We start from the raw sequence: 23803 nt of genomic DNA, 5'->3' as shown, positions 1-23803 counted from the left end.
CCATAAAAACAATACAAATCGGGAGCAGAACAAATAAACAATAAAAATCCTTTGCCTGCAACAAGCCCCAGCCCCCCCCCCCCTCCACTTTTTGTTACTATTTGAAATGTTAATAATTATTGAAAGGCCGGTTGCCCCCCCCCCCCCCCCCCCACTTTTTGCTATTGTAGAATAGGTTATTTTTCCTATGGTGTGTGTATGCTATTTCATAGACGAATGATTTCAATCTTTGTGAGATTGTTGCGATTTGTGGGGATTTTACATAAAGTATACATTAATGCTAAATGAAATATCGAAAAAAAATTGTAATATTCGTCATAAATGAGATTTGTCGGTCAATAGGCATTTTGCTCTCCTTGTTCGCCCATCTTCTTTATTTTATAACTAATAAAAAAAAAAAAACAGTGTTGCACCCGAGACATAATATCTCTGTACTCTCGTCATTTTAAATACCGCAAAGGAAAAAAATTGAAAAAAAAATTGGAAGAAAAGGGAGTAAAATCACATCTGAATGTCGAAGATTTATGGAGTGAATTAGCTAAGGTAAACCTTAACTTCCGGTGAAAAGTAAACAAGTTCGAATTTGCATTTTATCAAGTTTATGACTAGAAAAAGGCTGATTAGGCTGATCAGAGACCTATATACTAGGTCCCTGGGCTGATTTTACAAAATTTTGTGAGACTGTTGAGAGGGACAAAGGAAAGAACAAGATACAATGTACACTTACATGTATGTACCTTGTGGGTATAAATCTAACGATTCTTGGCTCCGTTCTTGGCTCATTATCACTGTTAGTAGTATTGCAGGTCCGGTAGAATCAGTACGTTTAGCTCTGTAGCTTAAATTACCTACATAGTTTTATTTAGCTAATAAATCATACTTATTTCTTAAATGATCTTTTTTTTGCATGTACAAAAAATCACAGTTTGATACAGTGATAGTTTTCAACTTTAAATTGATAATATGAACAAGTCCTGCACAATCTCTTGATTTTAGCTTTATAACTTGAATTATTCAGAAAAACTTGATAAAGCTATTTTTATGCAGTTTTTCAGAAAAAAAAAATGTTTTTGTAAGAAAAAGACAAAAAGTCACAAGTATTTACCTATTCATATATGTACTATGGACTATCAAGAAAGCAATCTAAATCAAAGATAATTCTAATATTGCAGCTTTTGAAATACTTTCAAGAAAAACAAGTGTTTCGATTATTTGGGTACAGTACTGTACACCACCTTGTGCACATGTGTGTTGAGGTGTGGATAAGTATGATTGCTTCACATTCATTCCTCACAATGTCAGGGATCCTGAGTCAACATGTTGTCAATGGACCCGGATAAGACAACATTCCAAATAAGACAACATTTAAAACAAATGAATTTACTGAAAGGGACTTAAAGTTTACATCAGATTAGGCAAGATTTCGGTGTACACAACATCCGGATTAGACAAGTTTCACTGTAAACAGTGATTTGTTTTAACCAGATCTAAATGTCTAGGAGGAATAGCTGGAACCAGGCCCTTAACCACCCTGCATAAAAAAAGGAGCTACATCTCTTTTGTGGCGTTCTTGTTTTTTGTGGCGACATCAAGTTCAGGTCCTTTAACATCCTTGAGACACATCCTGGGTCTTTTGACCAATGATTTTCCTGTGATGAACCATGCCCCCTTCCTATGTATAAGCTTGAGTCTGTGTATGCTGGATTGTATGTATGAATCCCAATGGTTGCTTCATAGTCTAGGGTTGACCTAAATAAGGTTAAATAAGGGAATTTAAATGTGGAAGGTGGGCATTTTGCTGAATTATTACCATTCAATTATCTGGTTGACCAGAGATGATCATATCAGAGATAATTCATTCAAGAAGTAACTGTGTAGTCACTAATTAATTGATTTATATAGCCCCCAAAACTTTTTGAACTTTGAGTGCAAAGTATATGAAAGAGACGTAGTTTGATATACAATTTTTCATGAATTGTTTTCAGAATAATACAAAATGGAAAATTATCAATGCACCAAATTGTGACTTTTTTTAACATGCTGAGATTTTAGAAAAAATATGATAAATTATTCTAAAATTAGCATTTTTCATTAAAATAGCAAAATCAAGCTAATTTCAATAGCTAATCAAACTATATAGCTAACTCTAGCTAAATTTATAGCAAATCAAGAGATCATACTGGACCTAATTCTATTTCTGTCTCAGTTCAGACTTCAGAGTAATGGAAGTTGTTTGTTATATTTTCCAAGGTTACCACAGTGTTTTGGGGATGTAGCTGCTTTAATTTGAGAAATATTGAAACAACCCTGCCAGAATCATGGTGACTTGTATGACAGAATTCTTCATCTGGTCATTAAAGGATAGTGTATATATTCCAGGTAATGAGTATTACATTGTGTCTTTGGGTTAAAAAAAAAAAGATGGGTCCATTTGTTTTAAGTAATAATTTAGAAACGGACACTTTTCTTCAACCACATGACTTCTATATTTCTCCTGCGATTCAGTTTGTATTTGCATTCATAAAAGGAGAACATAGGTATTTAAACATGAGAATCATGACCAAGCCAAATTCCTGTGAAATTAATCAGATTATTGCTATAAATAGATTAGCTTCAAACAAACTACAGATGATTCAAGATATAAAAATACTTATAACTACATGTACTGAGCTTGATTATTGTGGATGACTCTGCAATATGATAGCTAGTACATATTATGATACTGACGCACAATACAACTCTGTATCTTGATTTAATTATAAGTACAATGTAATAAAGAAAATTCATAAATTTTGTTCTGCAGAATGAAAGGCCACAAAACACTTTATGATTTACAATAGTACAGTCTGTTTATTGCAAATCTATGAAACTTTAATTACCTGATAAGTAAATTTAGAAATAAATGAGTTTGGTCATGCATGTTGTATTAAACTATACTAAGAATATCTTTGACAATATTGAAAATCATGGAAAAAGTTTGTAAGGGGAATGTTGATATGATACACATATCATTTAGACAACCATCAATATGATCAATATATTGTTGTATTGTTACAAGTCTATTTAAATTGTACATCGTAACATGCATAATGGAAATGAACTAACCATGGACACCTGTTTTATGCAGATGAAGTAATTGGTTGCCATACTTATCATGACAAGACACATTCTGGTTTGTATTCCTCAGATTCTTGTGTAAATGGTTTTTTATCTCTACTTATTAATATCATTAACTAGATTTTAATAGTGAGAGTTGAATTTAGACTAAAATTAAGACCATTGAATATTGAGGCTGTCTCTCTTGCTGTTTATTGTGCATAGCCAGATAAAACTATTTTATCTGACTCTTTCTTGAGAAAGATATTTGTTTAGGCAAAACAATTTGTTAATGGATTACACATTTTGATAGTTTTTAACTTTTTAAATTTTAATTTGTATAAATTTTATAATGTATTCAATTGAATCGCAAGACTAAATGGTCTTATCCTAACTATTTGTAGTTAATTTTCCTCTCCTTGGAGATTGATATGTACGAAAACCCAGTTAAAATATTTGGCGGTGACCATATTTTAAACCTTTCAAAATGATAATGTGATTTTACTTTCTTAGCATCTGTAGATCAGCTTTATCATGAAGAGAAACAACATTTTGATGAAGGTATGATGAAAGCCTTGCAATTTTATTTACTTCAGATTAGCTAAAGAGATCAAAAGATCAAAAAGCATTGTTATTCTCCCATAAATAACCATAAAATACTGCTTTTGATCAGGATGCAGTCACAAAGAATAATCAAACAGTTAATCTATCTGTAATTCCATCTGAAGAAAGCCACAATGTCCACAATCAGTCTGATTAAAATCAAACCTTCACTGGCTCCTTTTTATTTTGATTGTTGCAACAATCAAAATAAAAAGGAGCTAGTGAAGGTTTGATTTTAATTAGACTGATCCACAATGAATAGAATTTTTTTAATCCAAGAGAATGATGCCTTTAACACAGATAGGAGGATGTAAGTCATCAATGATGATGTTAGGGCGAATACTCTAAAAATCACATTTTCAGTTAGAAAATTTGCAGCTGAAAAGTCATTGAAATTTAATGTCAATATTATTATCTAATAGAAAGAGATGTTTTATGGGCACCAAGGAACAAGCGACCAGAGAAATTACGGGATATACTAAAGGAAGTTGAGGTAAATTATATATATTAAAGTTTGAAGAAATCAGCTGACTCATTTGAATTTTTTGAAATTAAAATCTGAAATGTTTTGAACCATGCTACATGTATCATAAACTGCATTTGTATAGAAATAGAAATATTTGTACATTTCTGTTGTAACATGTTACAGTGATTGTCCAATTTTTCCAGTTTTATTAAGTCGCAAAAATGAAACTGCAATAAAAAATTTGTGTGCAGAATTATGAAAAATTTACCTTCTTGAATTGCTCAATAAGATGCACTTACTATTTTTTTGGGGAGTGCAGGGTGGGGAGTGATTACAATATTTATTATGAAGTAATATTTTCTCTCCCGCTTCTGCTTTTTAATAAAAATGTGTATGTTAATTTAGGATTTATTGCAAGTACACAGAATAGTACAGATTAGATGGCGAAGTCGGCAAGTGCTTCAGGTGAGACCAAGTTAGATGTTCTTCATTTTCAATTAAATCTCTCTATTTTTACTTAAGTTTAAGATTTAAGTTTACATTTTCTTTTTTAGTTGAATTTTTATTTTGATTTATATTTTTTTAATTTGAAGCTTGTTTTGAGTAACATGGTGATGGTAAGTTTTGTGTTGAGTGGAAACAGTGGGACGACAGAGAAAGTGTTTCTGGATAAGTCCATGCTGGGAAAATTCAGTGCTGATTTAGTCTCTGATGGTGAGAACTGAATATTCCTAAACAAATATTAGTGATATATAATGTGATAGATTTTGAAATGACATTATAGTAGTTTTGATAATTATTTGTTATTTTTGGTAAGGATACAAATATGACAATAGAATTTAATTTTTTTTTATTTTCACTATTATTTGATGTAAAGAAAGAGGACAATTTAATTTTTCTATTCAAGTAAAATTTAGGATATTTATTGACTTTCAGTTAAGTGTAAGCATTGGTTACCATTTTCATATATATATTCTCTTTACTCAGCCTACCTGTCAGACCAGTTTTTGTTGACCAGCTACCCAGATCGTCCCAAACTGGACTATGGCTATTTCGTTAAAAGACCACCTTTAGGGGAGGGTCTTAAAAGGCTAGAAAAATTGTCTGTATGGGAACCAAAGGTACAAAATATGAAAAAAAAGTTTGTCACATTTTTTTTTTACACTTTAGTTGTTAATATTTTCTATTTCTAGTCCTATTGAGTATTTTGTTTCTAACAAAAATATTATTTACATGCATGTTTGAGGTATGATGACATTAACAGACATTCATACATACTGTACGTTTACATAAATTGACGTATTCAAAATTTAGCGCAATCACTGGATATTGAGTGGTTGGCGTAATCTTGAATTAGTGCTACACACGTCCACGTCATATTTTGTATTTATAAATGATTTTTTAATGGTATTCATGAATTAGCGCATTGTTGTCCGCGCCAAAGCTACTAAAATATGAAGCCCGCTTTTTTTAAGTACACATACAGTATGCTTCCTTAAAATTCAGTTGATAATATTTATAATAATATTGTGTATTCTCAGGGTGTACTCAGTAAGCTAAATTATTTGGTTTATGTTTCCAGATCACACAAATAGACATTCCTGGACCTGTTGGCAGAAGGATAGAGAGACTGTTATCAGCTAATACCAGACTTGACATGGTGAGTATTACTCATAACAAGCTATACAAGGCTAGATATGGTGAGTATCACTCATAACAAGCTAATATCAAGCTACACAAGGTGAGTATCACTCATAGCAAGCAAATACCAGGCTAAACATGGTGAGTATCACTCATAACAAGCTAATACCAGGCTAAACATTTTGAGTATCACTCATAGCAACATTGTCATGCTTTGTACCTTGAAAAAATATGACTTTATTACTGTAACATTAAGGGTTGTGGAAATGCTCTATATGGTTTAATGCTCCAATGGTTTGTGGTTGGATATGATTTTTATCCAACTTGTTCTGTGTTTTCTATGGTGAGGTGATAGAAAACACATGATATCATATCCAACCCCATGGGAGATTCTTTTTATCACATGTTTTGTACATAGCTTTCACATGTTTAAGACTTTGTTTATATGTGAATCCAGGTGATTTCATTGAACAGTTCTAAAATTACTTCTTTCCACCTTTCTTCTTCCCCCTCCTGGGTAAAGGAGGGACATCATATATATAGTTCCTCAGACAGTCTTTAAATTTGGCTTCCTCATACACAAACTGCCCTTCATTTCTTTTCCAGTGATGCCATATTTCTTCCATAGATAGTTTTAACAATTGTGATTGGTTGGAAGGACAAGAGTCATGACCTCCAGTGGCACCATCATTATTTATTTCCGATGATTTTTCATCTGATGTGGACTTTGATAATTCACTTTTTGAATCCATTTTTTTGCTAGAACCCTGATCATTGTTGTTGTCTCTTATGACTTTCTCATGTAACTCTACTTGTTTGTTTGTTAAGCTATAAATTTCTGAGGTTTCTGTAACATTTCCATGATTTTTTTCATCTTCCTCCTCACTGCTATCTGATTCTACTGGGATCACAATTGTTTGCACATAATCAGGACCAGGAATGGGGGTTTCACAGACTGCATGGCCCCCAATCTGGACTTTTTTGTTTTTACGTTTTGCGTCTTCCTCTTTCTTTTCAGTGACATACTTGAAATCTGTTGTTTCTACCACTGCAACCTTTGGAGAGCTGTCATCTGATTCTTCATCACTATTTTCTTTGTAACAAAATTCTCCATAAGCCTCCATTTTAATTTCGTTTTGGGGGTCCTCTTTCATTTCCTGTGGCAAATAACAGAGTTTCTTCACTTTACTGCTCATCATGTACTGGTAGAGAGTAATTCTAGGTGTTTCAACCAGAGGACCTAGATGGCATATCAGTAGGTAGGTACTGTGTTTAGGGCTAGCCACAGATATCATGTAATTCAGAAAAACTTCCTTAGCAGGCACCCAGTTTCTTAGACTCAGGATAACATTGATGGTGCTTGGGTTCAGATATTCTTGTTCTAGGATCTTGTCAGTGGTTGGTTCTTTTGTTGACTCTTTCTTTCTCTGGTCAGCTCTTATACTCTGAGAGGAAATTTTCAGGTACCCATAATCCCTTTCATCATCACACTCTTCCTCGGAGTCGGATTTTGTTGTCTGCCATGGTTGTGACTGCTCAGACAGACTAAGAACATTGACAGTGAATCTGACATTTTTCAAGTTTCCTTTTGACAAAACAAAGAAATCTTTTTGAGCATCAAGTTCAATGTAATCACAAAGCAATCCAACATCTCTTAACATCTGTGAGCATTTAATGCTAACAGAAGACATAAATTCCTTAAGTTCATCACTAACAGTGATTTTGTTGATCTTTGACTGAAGACTGAGCTCTGTGTATCCTTTTGTAAACCTAACATAAACACGTGAGTTCTTGTACAAAATGGTCTGATAAAGTGAAAGTTCAAAAACTTGTTCACATAGATTAGGATCTGTGACAAATTCAACATCTAGCGTTTTGGAGTAGGAGAGATGTTGAGTTTTCCTCTCCCTACAAAACTTCCTCCTTTTGTCAATAAAGGCAGTATTTTCTGGAAATATTTCCCTTGGTGACCAGACATGGGAACTGTCCCATGGAAAGAAATGGCACTTCTCAGCATCAGGAGGAATGAGTGTGATCTCTTTGTCATTTTCCGTGATGCTTGGTTCAGACAGAGAACTTTCAACATCAATTATCTCCATAACATGCAGCTCAGAAGTACACTTGAGATGAAAATAAAACATACTTTTCATTCAGTGAATACTGGTATCAATTTTTTTATCACTAAACATAAATATGAAAAATCCAGAAAAAGTACAGAAGCTTCCCTACTTACTGCTATAAATCCTAACGTTACCTCTAGATGATGATGTTTTTGTTCATATACAGTAAAGGTAATAATCAGGAATAAGACTATTGTCTTCTAGAGAGAAGAGTGTGAATTATTAATGAGTCTGGCTATTTCTTTGGTCTTCTGTTGGGCTGAGATCTGTCTATGAATTATTGATAATGAGTGTCCATGAACACTGCTGGCTGAATTATCTGCAATTTCTTATTCCACTGAAAATGATATTAAATATTAATGAAACAGAAGATATATTAGATGTTTTGTAATGTGCTTCCTTTTACAGAATGAATGGTAACATGTAATATTTACATTTCCAATGTCTTTGTTCGAGATAAAATTACAAATTGTAAAAATACTTTATTTCTACATAAATCTACTGGTTCATCGATAGGCGCGGTTAAAAAAAATCACGTGCGGGGCGGGACAAATAGAGACAGAAGCGGGGCTATTAGCACGGGAATTTGCAGAATCAGGAGCATGTAAATATAAGGAATAACTGTCAGATTTTTTTGATTCATGACGATGATCAATCGATTGGCTTGCGTGATAATTTTATGCATAAACGCCTTCGGCGTTTATGCAAATTATCACGCAAGCCACTCGATTGATCACATCATGAATCCAAAAAATAAGACAGTTATTCCTTAAATTCACATTCTCTGCCTTCCTTTTTTCTTTCTTTTAATTGTGAATAATATGCAGTTTATCACATTGCAGTCCTGGTGTTGTTGTTGTTGTTGTTGTGTGTGTGTGTGTGTGTGTGGGGGGGGGGGGGTAGGTGTTTGGAGGGGAGTTGTTAGGGGGGTATAAAATATAAGCATTGAAATAAGCATTGGACCAAAATTTTAATCTACCTTGGTAAGAAGTTTGAATAAAGAAATAACATCAAAATCATGCTGTTTGTGCTATTTATAAGTATGATTGGTAATATATGAAACTTCAAATATTTTCATTTGCAAATGTTTTCCCTTATATAACACTTTGAACAAGGCATATTTAAGCCTGTGTTAAAGCAGGGTCATCACATGACCATAAATTCATTGTTTAGTCATAAACAATTGACTTAATTTCACAGTAACATCATAAGTGGTCGAAGTGTCCACCCCTTTAACTTATAATGTTAAGGTTTGAAAAAATAAATTGTTTAATGGGTATATGGGTTTAATCTATAGAACGAAAACATTTGTTATAAATCATTCACAAATATAAGTATTAAGGTATCATTTTTAAACATTTATTGGGATGTAAATACAGGTTGGTACGTGATTAAATCTACCATATCCTCAAAATCAATAGAGATCTTCTACTCTTCAGGGGTACCAGTGTACCAAATTTGATGTCTGTCAAACAAAGAGTTCTTAAGATATTGAGTGGTCAATATCTTCCTGACTCAGTTTTACACTTGACCTTTGACCTAGTGACCTCAAAATATATAGTGGTCATCTACTTTTCAATGGGAACCATAGCCCTTTTCACAAAAAATCTTACGACTAAGGTTAAAATTTAACAATTCTGTAATTTCTTTGTTTTAAAAATTTATCAATTTTATATTAAGTATTATTTATAATGTATTCAAATGTAATTAAATTGTAAGATTTTTTTTGCAACAAACTATAGCATAGATACTTTATAGAGAATTGGAAAAATTTTGTCTCAGTCATAAGATATTTTGCAAAAAAGGTCCACAGTGTACCAAGTTTGATGTCTGTCTAGCAAAAGTTTCTTAAGGTATTGAATGGACAAGATCTCCCTATGTCTAGAGTAGTTTGACCCTTGACCTTTGACATTGTGACCTTGAAATCAATAGAGTTCATCTACTCTTTAGGGATACTGGTGTACCAAGTTTGACATTCGTCAAGCAAAGAGTTCTCAACATATTGAGCTTGGTCCACTTGGTCTCCTAACCATACTGACTAACAGGTTGAAAGCAATGTGTGCCCTTTTTCAAAGGGAACATAAAAAGTATTTTTGAGAATAAAAATTAAGACTGTGCTTAGATTTTTATCAAATTTTCACACAGTTATACATGTATCATATTATGAACATATATTCATCACATCTGTAGAAACATTTATCCTACAGCAGAAAAAATATTGCTATAATGATATACTGTAGATTCCTTATTTTACACGAGTACTTAATATCGCAAAATTGCTCCAAGACATCATATCTGGAGAACAACAATTCATGAGTGGAAGGTTGATAAAGAGATTTTACATGGATTTCAGCACCAATAAATAGAAGCGAGTAAATTTATTTCGCGAGTGGAGCTTCTCGCAAAATTATGCAGTAGCTAATTCCTCGCATATATTTAGGAACCTACAGTATTTTCAGAAATGAATTTATTATACATGTAGTAGGATAGTATAAATTATTTTGATGAAAATGAAAAATACATTTTAAATTTGATTTTTACAAGCTTTTGGTATGGTGGCCAACATCTAGTGAAGAGGCTTGGCCTTGGTCTCCCATGTCCTCAGAAAAAGACAGAGCCAACATGATTGTCCTATCCATACACGGGTCGGTAAAGCATCAGAATAGTAAAACTGTACCAAAAGTAAAATTTAGTGAATTATTTAAAGTTGTTCCAATGCATATCAAATCAGCCTAATGGATATACATTGTAGGCCCAACATAGATGTTTTAACCTTTGCCAGGACGGAATGTGATCCTATATACGCTGGTTTCAGGTAATTACCCAGTATATGTTTTTATTAGTCTTGAGTTACATATGATTATGAATTGATGTCCCTATACCTTATTGTATTTGTTTTTTCAGCCGTTTGCAGCCACATAGAGTGTTTACGGTAGAGCAGGCCATGAGTGGGGGAGGGGACACAACTGCACAGTGCTGCACCTATGAAATTGTGCAAGGAAAGGTATAAATCTTATCCACTTTTTGCATTTTTGCTTTTACAATGTGATGTATATGTAACTGAATTATGGTAGAGCGTTTAAAGAGAGATCAACACACGAGTATCAGAATATGAAGGAAAGGAACACCATCTGGGGAAGTATTTAATATTCTTTATATCGTTAGATTCAGAGAATAAGTGTGACCAGCATTCCTCTGAAGAGTCATGTGATCTGTCAATGTCGTAATCCCAGTGAAGATAAACTTATACTTGGTTGTGCTGATGGCTCTCTGGTAAGAAAGTTTATTTCATTGTCTGTTTATCTGGTGAAGGACATTATTTGATTTATCATTTAATTAAAAATTTCAAGCTGATTATGCTCATTACACTGAACAATCACATGTACATCTAAAATGAAAAATGTTAAAGAACGTGATAAAAGTAAATTTATGATTTGTAGGTTTTATATGACGAAATACGCAAGGCAACACTAATGATCCGAGCATCAGTGGTAAGGCATTATGTACAGGCTCAGTTTCTTTCCAAGTTAAATTGACTACAGAAGGATTTTAAATTATCCAAATAAATTCTTAGAAAAAGATGGGTTTTTTTTATATACTTGTATATCAGCATTCTAATATATATTTGCTGAGATGTAGAAATTGAGAATTTGAAATATTTTCTGATTACTGTCAGAGAATAATTTTAATATCGTGTGAATGGTCTTGAATCTTATGTTTTCAGATTCCAGTGTCTGTAGCTTGGCATCCACAGGGAACTTTGTTCTTTGTTGCCAGTGCTAGAGGAGATGTTCAGGTATTATGATTACTTGATAATTAACATGATACTTTTTTATTATCATAATTGATTTTTGTTTATTTCATTCTACTTTATGTCTGTACTGTTTCTTTTTTGTGCCTGTCATTGTCTTGTGTGGTATCTGCTATGTATATTGATCCCTGCATTCCCTGACATAATGATTTTAAATTGCTGAACAGCTTTTGTCTGATTTGTCATGATCTGCTGTACTTCATGTATTCATGTTGACCCATACAGGTATTTGACCTGGCATTGACCCCTCTTAGAATTCAATTAGTGTCAGAGGACCAGGTAACACAGAGAGTGCTGCAGCTCCACAAGTTCTTCAAGTAAGCATTTAAACAAAATCTACAAGTATTGCAGAATTCACTAGTTTTCATGAAAGTGGTAATTATAAACAAGTGACCAACTGAAAATACCACTTTGTTATTACTTACACAGATTTCCAGTGTCATTGAAGGAGATAAAATGGTGCCATCATGACCCAGATTCTGTGGAGTGGAATGGAGATTATACTGATGCTCTCTTTATGCATTTTGAAAAGTAAGTACACATACACTATGTCAAGAAGTGAATGAAGTAAACAGTATTGTAATTTATGTACATCTATTCCTGGTTCTTGATATACATCAATTATAAAGTTTTTTGAGAAGTGAAGCATTAATTGATTCTATTTTCTAAATGTTGCTTTCCCTTAAAAACTGAACTACAGATACATGAGCATACTGTATAAATGATTATAAATGGATTCCTTCCAGAGGCCCACCGTGTTTACTTCAGCTCCATCTTGGTGTCGTCAGTAGAGAGAGATTCTCAGGTCTAGAACTCATCAAAGAGTACCTGAAGAATTGGCAAGTGGATGAGGTATATTGAACATATAAATAATAAAAATTTAACTTTCATTTCATCTTCTCATTAATCTCATTGGAAGTTTTTTATAAATTCATTTGGATCTTTTATTCAGGGTTGAAGGTTTATATTTGATAGTTGAACTGGAACTAGTATACTTGTATATATGCATTTATGGAAACTGAAAAATAAGTAGAGTCACTGTTGATCTCGTAATTAAAATGAAGATTGCAGCATCACATGATACGGCTTATTGAACTTCTTTTTGCACCAGGCTGTGACATTGTTAACCAGTATGAATTGGGACACTGATAGTACAACAGCATACTCAAGTCTATCTGCCATTGTAAATCTTCTTCTTCGACTTCCTCTCAATGCTGAACGAGAAAGTAAGTCAGTTGCTATAAATGAATGGTAAAGTTTGAGTGATAGGCTATAAATTAATTTTAATCTATGAGATGAAAGTCTCAGATTATTTCTTTTGAAGCAGTGTTACAAAATTGGTCATATGTGTTGGTCTTATGCACTTTCCTAAATGATAGCCTTCAAGGAATGCAAACTAAACAATTAAAATGTACCTTTGAAACAATTTTCTTGATTAAAACTAAGAAGATCTGTTTGTCAGGGATAATAAAGATGCATACATCTGTCTGTATTCACTTCACCTTATTTCTTCTGCATTATTTTACATTTGATATTTGATGAAAGGGCTTATATTTCTGGATGCCATTTAAGGTCAGTTGGAGACAACTCTGGGGGCGTTTTATGCACCAAAGTTTCCGCTGTCAGAAGTCGTCATCCTGGATTTCAGAGATCCCATCAGCAGACTGGCCCGTCGATTTTTCCATCATCTCCTCAGGTATGTCAGGTTTATTCCATCATCTCCTCGGGTATGTCAGGTTCATTCCATCATCTAGGTATGTCAGGCTTATTCCATCATCTAGGTATGTCAGGTTCATTCCATCATCTCCTCAGGTATGTCAGGTTCATTCCATCATCTCCTCAGGTATGTCAGGTTTATTCCATCATCTCCACAGGTATGTCAGGTTCATTCCATCATCTCCTCAGGTATGTCAGGTTCATTCCATCATCTCCTCAGGTATGTCAGGTTCATTCCAATATCTCCTCAGGTATGTCAGGTTTATTCTATCATCTCCTCAGGTATGTCAGGTTTATTCTATCATTTCCTCAGGTATGTCAGGTATATTCCAAAATCTCCTCAGGTATGTCAGGTTTATTCCATCATCTCCTCAGGCAAGTCAGGTTTATTCCATCATCTCCTCAGGTATGGCAGGTTCATTCCATCATCTCCACAATTATGTCAGGTTCATTCCATCATCTCCTAAGGTATGTCAGGTTCATTACAGTATCTCCTCAGAAATGTCAGGTTTATTCCGTCATCTCCTCAGGTATGTCAGGTTTATTCCATCATCTCCTCAGGTATGTCAGGCTTATTCCATTATCTCCTCAGGTATGTCAGGTTCATTCCATCATCTCCTCAGGTATGTCAGGTTCATTCCAATATCTCCTCAGGTATGTCAGGTTTATTCAATCATCTCCTAAGGTATGTCAGGTTCATTCCATCATCTCCTCCTTATTCAGGCTCCTCAGGTATGTCAGGTTCATTCCAATATCTCCTCAGGTATGTCAGGTTTATTCCATCATCTTCACAGGTATGTCAGGTTCATTCCATCATCTCCTCAGGTATGTCAGGTTCATTCCATCATCTCCACAGGTATGTCAGGTTCATTCCATATCAGGTTCATTACAATATCCTCGTATGTCAAGTTCATTTTAGAGAACATATTCACAATCTACTTGTTAACAATAATTCTTCCTCTACAGGTATTCCAGATTTGATAAAGCATTTCTTCTGGCAGTTGATATTGATGCAAGAGATTTATTCATGGTAAGGAATATTCCCATTTCTGAACATGCCATTATTCATCTTTCTTCATACTTGTAATATGGATGAATAATTTACAGGACATCCATTACATGGCATTAGACAAAGGAGAGACTGCATTAGCAGAAGTGGCCAAACGGAAAGCAGAGCAAGTGGAAACAGAATCAATTGGTAAGTTACTTTTAATTATGCATGTTTTTGAAATAGGCCAAATTCAAGAAATAGAGATACATGTATAAACTTTGAAATATATACATGTATGTTATAGTAAATTAGCTCATCTGAACAAAAGGCTCAACTTATTTGAGCTATTCAGATCAAAGAGTGTCCCATTTTTCATGTAGTTTGAAAACTTTTCATATTTTGTTTGAACTTCACCAGAACCACCTGGCTATTTGAAAAAAAAAACGCTATGAAAAGTTTCTCCTGAAGAACAGCTGGGCCAAATAAGTCAATCAGTGGTTAAAATTTTCCATTTAGTATAGATGCATATTTGCTCAAGTCAAAATTTTACATGGGAAATTATAGGAAAAAAAACCTTTAAAAATCATCTTTTCAATAAATCAGGATGACAGTTTGTCATTTGTACAATAAATTGCTTTCTTTGTTTGTTATTGATGGACTACTGATTGCAGAAAAAATAATGACCTGTGAAAGTGGGTTATGCAATTTTTTTTCTGCAATGATTGCAACCGTTAATTTTGCATTAAAAAAACAAAGAAAGACATTTTGTTGTTTATATTTAAGTCAGTATAAATAATGGTAGAAAGTAGGTTTGAGTATTTTGGAACATAACTGAGTAACAAAGTACATGTACTAGTATATATTCGAGTTGATATTTGCAAGAACAACCAGGAAAGAGTTGTAAAGTTGACATTAAGCCTCAATATAATGTACGCAAAATTTTTTAAAATCTCTGACATTTTCTGGTGACTACAGTAAATTCTATTTGTCAGAAAAGTATGGTGACTCAGGTGAGCATTGTGGCACATGGGCCTCTTGTTTAAAATGGTTTTATGTTTATATCAGACTCCTTTGATGGTTTTGATGATGGACTGTTACAAAATGGCTATCACAATCCCAATATCCAGAACCAATCAGACTTCAATGTCAACGAGGTCGGTACTTTGTATTAAATAAATTTGATGAAAAATTAATGTAACAATTACTTTAAAAAGTGATTGTCAGTCATTGAAGATGTGTATATGATTTGATTGTTGTTGTAGCTGCCTGCCTCACGTCAACACCCCTGGCAACAGGGAGAACACCAAGCTTCTCTGGACAACAGACATCTTCATAATGGCGTTAATGGAGATTTGTCAGACAGGTAGGGCTCAGTGAATTCTTTTTAATCAAATTTTGTGATTAAAGTAAAACAGGTTGATAGTGAAGTGTCAAGGACATACAATTTTGATTCATTATAAATGTAATTCATCATATAGGTTAAGTTTAGATTATGTTTTAAAACTACAGGGAGTAAAAATTACTTTTTTGTAAGCATGATTTCATCATAAGCATCTTCACTGTAACCATGTCTTACTGTATTCAAAATTTTAATAAGCAGATCATTGAATGACTTTCATTTGCAATAAATATTCTGAACAACTACCGAATGAAGCCATGTTGTGCCCCAATGTTTTTATTAACATACATTTCTGAAATTTGAATGGCTGTAATGTCTCTAAATCTTCAGTCCTAATTATACATGTGTCCATTATTTACAGACCTAGTTACCTGGGTGACCTTGAACTTGAGGCTGACCTGATTCATGACTACACTGCTGCCTTACAGCTGGATGACCCAGAATGGTTCTCCAACACTCACATAGAAGACACTGACTGGCAGGACCAGGGTAAGTGTCAGTACTAGAGAATATACACAGAGGACACTGATGGGCAGGACCAGGGTAAGTGTCAATATTAGAGAATATACATAGAGGACACTGACGGGCAGGACCAGGGTAAGTGTCAGTACTAGAGAATATACATAGAGGACACTGATGGGCAGGACCAGGGTAAGTGTCAATATTAGAGAATATACATAGAGGACACTGACTGGCAGGGCCAGGGTAAGTGTCAATGTTAGAGAATATATATATAGAATACACTGATTGGCAGGACCAGGGTAATTGTCACCGCTAGAGAATATACATAGAGGACAGTGACTAGCAGGGCCAGGGTTTGTCAATGTTAGAGAATATACATAGAGGACATTGACTAGCAGGACCAGGGTAAGTGTCAATGTTAGAGAAAAATTCTTTGTCAGTCATTTGTATAATTGTATAGACATGTAAAGCTGACAAGATTAGGGATAGTGTTCAAAATGGAGAATATCTCTTTACTTTTTATGAACATTAACAGTTTATTACAGATGTGTTTTGAAAAATTTATCTTAGCTTAACATTCTATTTGCTTGACTCTCTTTCATTTCAGATCCAGTGGATAATGGAAACAGAGAGGTACAGTTTTTATAACAAATAGATTTACAGAAGGACCTTTTTGTATTTACTGAATTGTTCATACTTTGAGTTGGAAGAATTTGGGGGGGGGGGGGGGTTAAGCTGAGCCATTTTTGTTTCATGTACGTGTATATATATGCAATTATATAGAGAATTTAACTGTTGTGTGATGTGTGTACAGTACTGTACGTATCATAATATCTAGATTCTAAACAAGAATCTTAACTTGACCTTGCAAAAAAAACAAAACGACACAGCATGATTCATACACTCTCCTTCATAAATGCCCGTTTCAACACATCATTGCTGACCATTAATTACACCAAGATATCACATATATTCAGCCTTTAAAATAAGAAACACTTATCTGTATTTAGCAATTGAGCATATTTTTAAAACCTTGTAGAAATCTAAGTAAGGAAACCAATTTTTAATATAGAGTGGATCTTTGTACCAAATTGTTGTAAGTGTGAAAATATACATCTGGCCATTACCTTTCATTATTTTTTCACAAAAAATGGTGTGGTGACCAAGTGTTGTATCCAAAACGTAGTTTTAAAACACCATTTATATTAGTTTTAGTGTTAATTTAGTGTGTTGCCATTATGCTAATCAAGATCAATTTTGCAGTCTAAAAAAAAATGAAATTTGTGAGAAATATACTTGTTGATTTCGTTGTCTCTCAAAGTAGGCATATCCCCCCCCCCCCCCCTTCTCTCAATTAGAACATTTCATCAAGTTAATAGTTTGACTGTTTGCTGATTATTTTTCAGAGCCAGGATGATGAAGAGGAGGATGCTTCTGTGAAAGTCATTCACTTTGGGGTTGTGTGATGGATGGCACTGCTTGTAGCCTGTGGACTACACTGAACTTGATGATTTATACCAGAGTCTTTCAATATCATTGTCTTCCAGTCAGTTGATAAATTAGTTTCACTTTAATAGTCCTCATGTATTTGTAGATAAATGTATATAATTTGGTATAGAGGTTGTACATAATGTAGGTACTATATTTAAGAATCAATGGTGCATCAAGATTGTTCAGTTTATTCTTATGGATAGTCTAATATATACTTATAATGGTGGTTACATTAATGTTTGTTCTGTTTGTATCAATCTATAGGAGAATTAAAACTTTTAGCTATGAATACTTGAATTTTACAATTTTTTATTTCATTACAAAAAATGCAAGCACAAATTTGATTTCTTGAGAGGATCTTCAATTATGTTTTTTTAGCTCACCTGAGCCAAAGGCTCAATTGAGCTTTTCTTATCAAAATTTGTCTGTTGTCTGTCGTTGTTGTTGTTGTTGTAAACTTTTCACATTTTCATCTTCTTCTCAAGAACCACTGTGCCAATTTCAACCAAACTTGCCATAAAGTATCCTTAGGTGAAGGGGATTCAGGTTTGTTCAAATGAAGGGCCATGCCCTCTTTCAAGGGGAGATAATTTAGGAATTAGTGAAAGAGTAATGACATCTTTTAAAAATCTTCTTCTCAAGAACCACTTGGCCAGGAAAGATGAAACTCATAGTGAAGTATCCTCAGGTGGTGTAAATTCAAGTTTGTTCAAATCATGACCCCCGGGGGTAAGGCGGGGCCACAATGGAGGATCAAAGTTTTACATAGAAATATATAGGAAAAACCTTTAAAAATCTTCTTCTTAAGAACAGCAAAGTCATGATGAGTCATATTTATATGGAAGCACCCTCAGGTAGTGTAAATTCAAGTTTGTTCAAATCATGACCCCCGGGGGTAGGGCGGGGCCACAATGGAGGATCAAAGTTTTACATAGAAATATATAGGAAAAACCTTTAAAAATCTTCTTCTCAAGAACAGCAAAGTCATGATGAGTCATATTTATATGGAAGCATCCACAGGTAGTGTAGATTCAAGTTTGTTCAAATCATGACCCCCAGGGGTAGGGCGGGGCCACAATGGACTGTCAAAATTTTACATAGAAATATATAGGAAAAATCTTTAAAAATCTTCTTCTCAGAAACAGCAAAGCCCTGATTGGTCATATTAATACAGAAGCATCCTCAGGTAGTGTAGATTCAAATTTATTCAAATCATGACCCCCAGGGGTAGGGTGGGGCCACAATGGAGGATCAGAGTTTTACATAGAAATATATAGGAAAAACCTTTAAAAATCTTCTTCTCAAGAACAGCAAAGCCATGATGAGTCATATTTATATAGAAGCATCCACATGTTGGGTAGATTCTATTTTGTTCAAATCATGACCCCTGGGGGTAGGGTGGGGCCACAAATGGAGGATCAAAGTCTTAAATAGAAATATGTAGGAAAACATCTTCTGAAGAAGAACTGCAAATCCATGATTAGTCATTTTGATATGAAAGCATCCTCAGGTAGTGTAGATTCAAGTTTGTTCAAATGATGACCCCCGGGGATAGGGTCGGGCCACAATGCGGGATCATAAATTTTACATAAGAACATATAAAAAAAAATATTTCTTCTCAAGAACAGGAAAGCTATGTTTAGTCGTATTGATTTGGAAGCATCCTCAGGTAGTGTAGATTCAAGTTTGTTCAAATGATGACCCCTGGGATAGGGAGGAGCCACAATGGGGGATCAAACTTTTACAAAGGAATATATGGGAATTTTTTTTAAAAAATCCCAAGTACAACAAAGCCATTTGGTATATTGGCATGGAAGCATCATCAGGTTGTTTAAAATTCATCCCCCCCCCCCCCCCCCCCGGTAATCTTTTCAATACTGAACTGATTTGTGCTTTTGCCAAGCCAATGTGCTCAGGTGAGCGATGTGGTCCATGGGCCTCTTGTTTTAAAGCAAGGGATACAAGTATTAATTTGTGTCTGTCTGTAAATACTTCATTTTCCTGATGATATCTCTGAAAGTCCTTCATCTTTATAACTTCCTATAATTAAGCCTCCTATTGATTTTGAGGTCAAAAGGTCAAAGGCTAAGGTCAGAAATTTATATATTGCATAAATTGGTTTGTTGGAGATTTGTTTTCTTGGAGATTTTACACTGAAAATTAAGGTGACTCTCCAACTTAAAAGACTTCTATTGATTTGACTCCAATATGTGGAAGGTCATTGTAACAAAGGACAAGGTATGGTAAGGGCCAAATCTGGCCCCTTATTTGATGTAAAATCAGAACACACAGTTAAAATTGTGATAGTTTGTAGTTAAGAACTTAAAATGATGCTTGTTTTAAAACCAGCACTAATTTTAATTCAAAGTTTACATGGAGGCCACAAGAGGGTGCAGAAGAATGAAATTTTCCTGAATTTCCTCAATTCTGGTGGAATTTCGTCAAATTTGAGATACTTTTCACTTCAGGAAACATAGAGCACAAGCTTGCCTCTCTGAGATTTTTATACATAAGATGCATCTGATGCTAGTGTATGAAATATATATATTTTGTAGATAGGCAAGCATGTGCTCTATGTTTTTTGAAACAAAATGTGCTGTAAAATCGATGAAAAATGGCATAAAAATGAGAAAATTCGGAAATTGACATATTATCTGACCTTCCTGTGACTTCTGTGTATCCCAGAACTTAGAACCAATACTCATTTTGTGGCAGGGGTGACAACAGGTTTTTATTGATAAACTGTTGCATCATTCTAAAAGACACCCCAAACCAGGGGCCAAAAAGGGGTCTTAGCCTACCTTGTCCTTTGTACGGTAAAACTTGGTTATAGCGAAGGACCAGCAAATTTACTGCGCTATACCCATAATTTGTTATATCCGTATAAAAAATTTGTTAAAGCATACATAGCAAATTCACAAAATAGTTTTTTTTCCCTTCAAGTATGACTACCAAATGTACTTAAGGATGTACAAAATTTATCTTGGAGTTCAAGCGTTTCAGATAATTGAGTTTCAAATATGAATACTTACAAAATTAATATCAGTTCAATATTTTAAAAATTAACATCATTGAAAATTCGCTATAAAAGATGAATATTTCATTATTTTTAACTTCTTGGGGACACAAAATTAGTTTGCTATAACCATAAATTTGCTATATCAGAGTTCGTTATAGCCGTAAAATTTTTACAAAGAATTGTTAGGAATTTCGCCGGGATTGCAAAAACCGCCGCTATATCCCTGTTCTTACTAAACATGTTTTACTGTACAAGGTATGAAATGATACCAACATTTTCTGAATGATATCTCTAAAAGTTCTTTTGCTTTTTCAAGGAAAGGATGATTTGCCACCAAAATAAACTTTCAAATTAACATTTTTTTTCTTTTAATTGCTTGAATGATCGATATCTAAACTGTATTTTACATAATTACACTATCTAAAAAGTCTGTATTTGGGAAGTGGAAATCCAATTTATAGGCAGTGGGTCATCCCGATTTCTTGAATCTCCATCCGATAATACCTGCTTTTTGACTGACTTTAATACATAGTCACCGCAATGTTTGTCTGTTGTTCTCCATTTAATGGTACATGTACTTGTATATTTGTATATAAAAATTCATGTCATCAGGAGATTAAAAGACAAGCATGTGCACTTGGTTTAAAATCAGAAAAAAAATTTCGTACATTTGCTCTTTCTTTTGTAAACAAGTGATTTTGACCACATTAAGACATGTTGAATGTTATAATTCACCAAGTGCATGATTTCTACCCTCATGTAACTTTGTGAATACTAAATTCTGTCATGTGAGGTGAAAAGTAGGAAATGTTTTAAATGCCGCTTGCTATACAAACTGAGCTACAAGGGAATTGTGTTTGAACATTGATTTAAGATCATCTATATCTGCATTTACATGCTAATATTACCATTATTACCTGCATATGGTGTTTATATCTCACCATTGAATAGATATGCAAGGGCATGATTTGCATACAATTTCTTAACTGAAGCAGGCTACTGACAAGTAAGTTGATGTTACAAGAGTTTCAACAATCTTGTTTTCAATCAATTCACAAATTCTGTGGTTGATTAAATGACCTTGTATGCATATAAAACCTTTGTTGGGTCAAATATTGACAGACGTTTTTTAATACAAATTGTTAGGCTATCATTTCCATAATAAACTGACTACAAATTTTTCTCTTAACCCAATCAAGATGAAGGGTTTATGGTGGGTGTGACAAACTTGAATCTACACTTCTATCTGAGGATGCTTCCGTATAAATATGACAAACCGTGGCTTTGCTGTTCTTGAGATTTTTAAAGATTTTTCCTATATATTCCTATGTAAAACTTTGATCATACATTGTTGCCCCACCCTACCCTCGGGGGTCATGATTTGAACAAACTTGAATCTACACCACCTGAGGATGCTTCCACATAAATATGACCAATCATAGCTTTGCTGTTCTTGAGAAGAAGATTTTTGAAGATTTTTCCTATATATTCCTATGTAAAACTTTGATCGTCCATTGTGGCACCACCCTACCCCCGGGATCATAATTTGAACAAACTTGAATCTACACCACCTGAGGATGCTTCCACATAAATATGACCAATCATAGCTTTGCTGTTCTTGAGAAGAAGATTTTTGAAGATTTTTCCTATGTACACCTATGTTAAACATTGATCGTCCATTTTGGCCCCACCCTACCCCTGGGGGTCATGATTTGAACAAACTTGAATCTACACCACCTGAGGATGCTTCCACATAAATATGACCAATCATAGCTTTGCTGTTCTTGAGAAGAAGATTTTTGAAGATTTTTCCTATATATTCCTATGTAAAACTTTGATTGTTCATTGTGGCCCCACCCTACCCCCGGGGGTCATGATTTGTACAAATTTGAATCTACACCACCTGAGGATGCTTCCAAATAAATATGACCAATCATAGCTTTGCTGTTCTTGAGAAGAAGATTTTTGAAGATTTTTCCTATATATTCCTATGTAAAACTTTGATTGTCCATTGTGGCCCCACCCTATCCCCGGGGGTCATGATTTGAACAAGCTTGAATCTACACTACCTGACAATAATTCCACATGAGTTTCATCTTTCCTGGCCCACTGGTTCTTGAGAAGAAGATTTTTCAATAATGCCATTAATTTTTTGCTATTTCGTAATTATCTCCCCTTGGAGGAGGGTGTGGCCCTTCATTTGAACAAACTTAAAACCCCTTCACCCAAGGATACTTTGTGCCAAGTTTGATTGAAATTGGCCCGGTAGTTCTGGAGAAGAAGATGAAAATGTGAAAAGTTTACAACAACAACGACGCCGACGACGCCGACGCCGACGACAGACAACGGACAAATTTTGATCAGAAAAGCTCACTTGAGCCTTCGGCTCAGGTGAGCTAAAAAAAACTTGCTATGCATTTTCTAATTGAAAATTGACAACAAATATATTTTAGGATAAAAAAAACTAGGTATCCAGGCATTTGGAGAAAATTGTGTGTTTTTACACTGTTTTTATACCTTTTATTTACTTCAATTGTTTTATAATACATTTGCTGTCATTGCAAAACATGACAGATAACTTCTAATTTCATATCATGTCAAGAAACATTGGTATCCAAGGCTAGCTTAAAGGAAATAAATTTCTCTCTATAAATGTATTTATTTTTGTACTTTCTTGGGGTAAAAATATCAACTTTTTACAAGATGTATCTTAGACTTCAAAGAACCTTGAATCATATTGAGATGCATAAAATGAAAATTGTTGCACAAAAAAATTTAAAGCTTCACTTTGAGGCTTTTTAAATTAAATAATAGAATTAAGAGTTATCCTTCCTGGCTGAGGAGCATTCCACAAATATCTACTTTGTATCTCTTTGTAATATATCAAAAATTATTCATAATTATCATTCTCTTGTGATTTCTGAATTGTTTTCAATATGTCTTAATAGTAAGTAAACCAAAAATTGTGATATTGGCGATTCCAAAGAA

At 34.1% G+C, this 23803-nt stretch overlaps 1 protein-coding gene across 1 annotated transcript; it reads left to right on the top strand.

Moving 5' to 3' along the window:
* The first annotated feature begins 612 nt into the window (after positions 1-612).
* On the top strand, positions 613-18093 carry LOC133182169 (WD repeat-containing and planar cell polarity effector protein fritz homolog). Its single transcript, XM_061316909.1, has 27 exons — positions 613-729; positions 2251-2379; positions 3128-3172; positions 3610-3657; positions 4122-4192; positions 4571-4630; positions 4759-4879; positions 5153-5286; positions 5748-5825; positions 10471-10571; positions 10679-10741; positions 10831-10930; positions 11092-11199; positions 11367-11417; positions 11651-11722; positions 11963-12054; positions 12167-12268; positions 12484-12589; positions 12849-12963; positions 13310-13433; positions 14420-14483; positions 14561-14651; positions 15510-15598; positions 15707-15807; positions 16205-16332; positions 16913-16938; positions 17712-18093. The coding sequence occupies exons 2-27, from the start codon at positions 2319-2321 to the stop codon at positions 17769-17771; spliced, it is 2211 nt and encodes a 736-aa protein (XP_061172893.1). The 5' UTR covers positions 613-729; positions 2251-2318; the 3' UTR covers positions 17772-18093.
* The last annotated feature ends 5710 nt before the right edge of the window (positions 18094-23803 follow it).

This window comes from Saccostrea echinata, unplaced genomic scaffold, assembly GCF_033153115.1.
Source record: "Saccostrea echinata isolate AGI-Se365-2 ecotype Australia unplaced genomic scaffold, CSIRO_AGI_Sech_v1 ptg000009l, whole genome shotgun sequence".
NCBI lineage: Eukaryota > Metazoa > Mollusca > Bivalvia > Ostreida > Ostreidae > Saccostrea > Saccostrea echinata.
Note: the sequence above shows the minus strand (reverse complement) of the source record. Positions and strands in the feature narration are given on the sequence as shown.

What these genes read in the sequence shown, in the direction of transcription:
- LOC133182169 (XM_061316909.1), top strand. Translation starts at nt 2,319, where the DNA reads ATGGTGACTTGTATGACAGAATTCTTCATCTGGTCATTAAAGGATAGT. An exon ending in TGTCTGTATGGGAACCAAAG is followed by an intron (nt 5,287 to 5,747) that starts GTACAAAATATG and finishes TTATGTTTCCAG; the next exon opens with ATCACACAAATAGACATTCC. An exon ending in ATTGTCCTATCCATACACGG is followed by an intron (nt 10,572 to 10,678) that starts GTCGGTAAAGCA and finishes TATACATTGTAG; the next exon opens with GCCCAACATAGATGTTTTAA.